We start from the raw sequence: 2,577 nt of genomic DNA, 5'->3' as shown, positions 1-2,577 counted from the left end.
CACCTAAGTGCCAGCACCCCAACCACCCTGTCACGCCACAGAGCCTGACCCCCGGCCTTTCCCAACAGCTACCTCGCTGCATTTCTTATAAAGTGGATCTGTTGCCAGGAGCCCACCTTTTAAAAACACAGGATGTGGCTGTATTTCAGATTATACACAAACACATGCATATGCATGTATCTACATGAACAGGCATGTATACACGTACCAGCACTCACATATGTCCATTTGGGTACACATGTACAGAGACACAGACACAGACTAACACATGATGCGCACAGATAGACACACACAGAGACCTGGACATACACACAGACACTGACACACACAGACACAGGGACACCCTTCTTTTTTACTTGAGGTCCCAGCACAGGAGGCTATATGATATACACACACCAAGGAAGACAGGCCAGCTTTCACAGGAGTGGCGGCCCCTCCTCCATGAGCTCAGTGGTCAGCTCCTTCAGCTCAGCCTTGGAGAGCTTCTTCTTGGTACTCTGGTCCTTCCCCAGAGCTTGGACAGCCTGTAAAGCCAAGGACATCTGCTCCCTCCATCTGCTCCCTCCCTCTTCCTCAGCACATACATGCACACATGCATGTGCACACACACACCACCACCACCAGGCAGCCATTCATCTTTCCTCCTTGTCTTCTTCCTTGTCCTCCTCCTCAGGTAACGGGGGAGGTAAAAGGTGAACGGTGGGGCCTGTCCAGGTCAGTTCTTCCACCAGGACTAAGTGAAGGGATTGAACCTCAAAGAATCCTGAACACACTATTTGGAGTTGCCATTTCAATCAAACGCAGAGCACACAGATAGAATTTGCATTCCTTTTATTTAGACCATCACAAAAGCCCCAAGAGGTAGGAAGCACCATCCCACCATGAGGAGAAAAAGGACCAGTTTAAAGAAACCATCGTTTGCCCAGGGTCTCAGCAGACAGGGGGGCGCTAGCGAACAGGCCTGGATGGCACAGCATCCACAACCAGGAGAGCAGTCTTCCTTATCCTCAGGGCAATCTCCCATCCACCAAGACAGACTTCTGCTGCGCAGTGCCACCACAAAAGCAGGGTCCCCTTCCCTGAAGGAACAAGTGCCCCATGGGCCAGAACCAGGCAGACAGACGTGGGGCAGGCTAACGCCCCAGGAGCCTCACTTCTGGTTAAGGACGCGCACGAACTCCTCGTAGTTCACCTTGCCGTCCTTGTCCACGTCAGCTTCACGGATCATGGTGTCCAGCTCCTCCTGGGAAAGCTGCTCCCCAATCTGGGCCATAGCCTGCTTGAGCTCGTCCACGGTGATATGGCCATCGCCATTCGTATCAAAAGCTTGGAAGACGGCTCGCAGCTCCTCCTCGGTGCTGGCCCCTTTCATGTGCCTGGTCACTGCAGCCAGGAACTCTTCAAAGCTGATGGTGCCATCACCATCTGTGTCCACCTTGGCAATGAGCGCCTTCAGCTCCTCCTCCGAGAGGTCCTTGCCCAGCGCCTTCATCACGTCGCCCAGCTCCTGCACATTGATGTGCCCGTCCCCATCCTTGTCAAACCTGGAGAAGGCTGCGTGGAATTCTTCCACCTGCTCTTTAGGAAGCCCTTGAGCCATGACTGTGGCTTCTGCACCTCACAGAGCTTGTGAGTTTGCTGCCAACCTGGTGTCAAGCTTCTTCCCCTACTGCCTGTGGCCCAGAGATCAGAGCTGCCCCCTGGGACCTGAGGTAGTGTCTGTTGGAAGGCTGAGCTGCCTGTAGCCTTCTCTGGCATGTGAACCCCTCCTTTTCTACCTTTGGAGCAAAGGGAGGAGGAAGGCTCCCCACCCTCCACCTGTCCTCAGGCAAGATCCTCCTCCCAGGGAGGGACAGACCCGCTGCAGACCAGAAATGCAGGAATCAGAACGCAATGGGAGGGCCTGTGGGGCATCTGGTGGGAACGGAACGGGCATGGGAGCAATTGGATTGGAGCCTACCAGCTTCCTCTGACCTGATAACAGCCCACCCCAGCGCAGAGACATGTGCCTAGGGCCCACTTCCCCTGCAGGGGGTTCTCTAAAGATCCTGAACAAGCCCAGGAGTTCACAACAGCTTCCTCGACTTCACAGAGACTGGCTAGAGAGGGAGCAAGGGGATAGGATAAGCTTCCCTGGGGACTCTGCGGCACCCACAGAGAGTTGCTTGGCAATTCTCTTCTCTGTCCTGCTCTTGCCTTGAGGGTGGGGCTTATGGAAAGGAGGTGGTGGGAGCACTGAGTATTTCCAAGCTCCGCCACAGGCTTCCTCATGTGCAGTCGGGGCAGGACTAGTTGGGTTGTATTAGCCCCTCACGTACTGTGTGGAGACTTTCTCTCTCTGCCATCCATCCGTCTATCTGTCTATCTATCCACCCAGCCAGCCAGCCAGCCATCATCTATCCAGTGTGTGTGTGTGTGTGAATCTATACATGCCACAGTGTGCATGGAGGCCAGAGAACAGCTTTAGGTGAAGTCCTCATCTTCCACTTTGGGTGAGGGGGAGTCTCTGGCTCACCGCTGCCAGCCAGCCGGTGAGCTTTTGGGGGGCTGTCTTGTCCCCCTCCTCAGTGTCAGCGC

The 2,577-nt window shown here is 54.8% G+C and overlaps 1 protein-coding gene across 1 annotated transcript; it reads right to left on the bottom strand.

The window, feature by feature from the left end:
• Positions 1–814: 814 nt before the first annotated feature.
• On the bottom strand, positions 815–1,711 carry Calml5 (calmodulin like 5). The gene has a single exon (XM_004662401.2). The coding sequence runs from the start codon at positions 1,598–1,600 to the stop codon at positions 1,151–1,153; it is 450 nt and encodes a 149-aa protein (XP_004662458.1). The 5' UTR covers positions 1,601–1,711; the 3' UTR covers positions 815–1,150.
• Positions 1,712–2,577: the final 866 nt, after the last annotated feature.

Source organism: Jaculus jaculus, chromosome 15 (assembly GCF_020740685.1).
Source record: "Jaculus jaculus isolate mJacJac1 chromosome 15, mJacJac1.mat.Y.cur, whole genome shotgun sequence".
Classification (NCBI taxonomy): Eukaryota; Metazoa; Chordata; class Mammalia; order Rodentia; family Dipodidae; genus Jaculus; species Jaculus jaculus.
The sequence above is the reverse complement of the archived record's forward strand: the minus strand, read 5'-3'. Positions and strand labels throughout refer to the sequence as shown.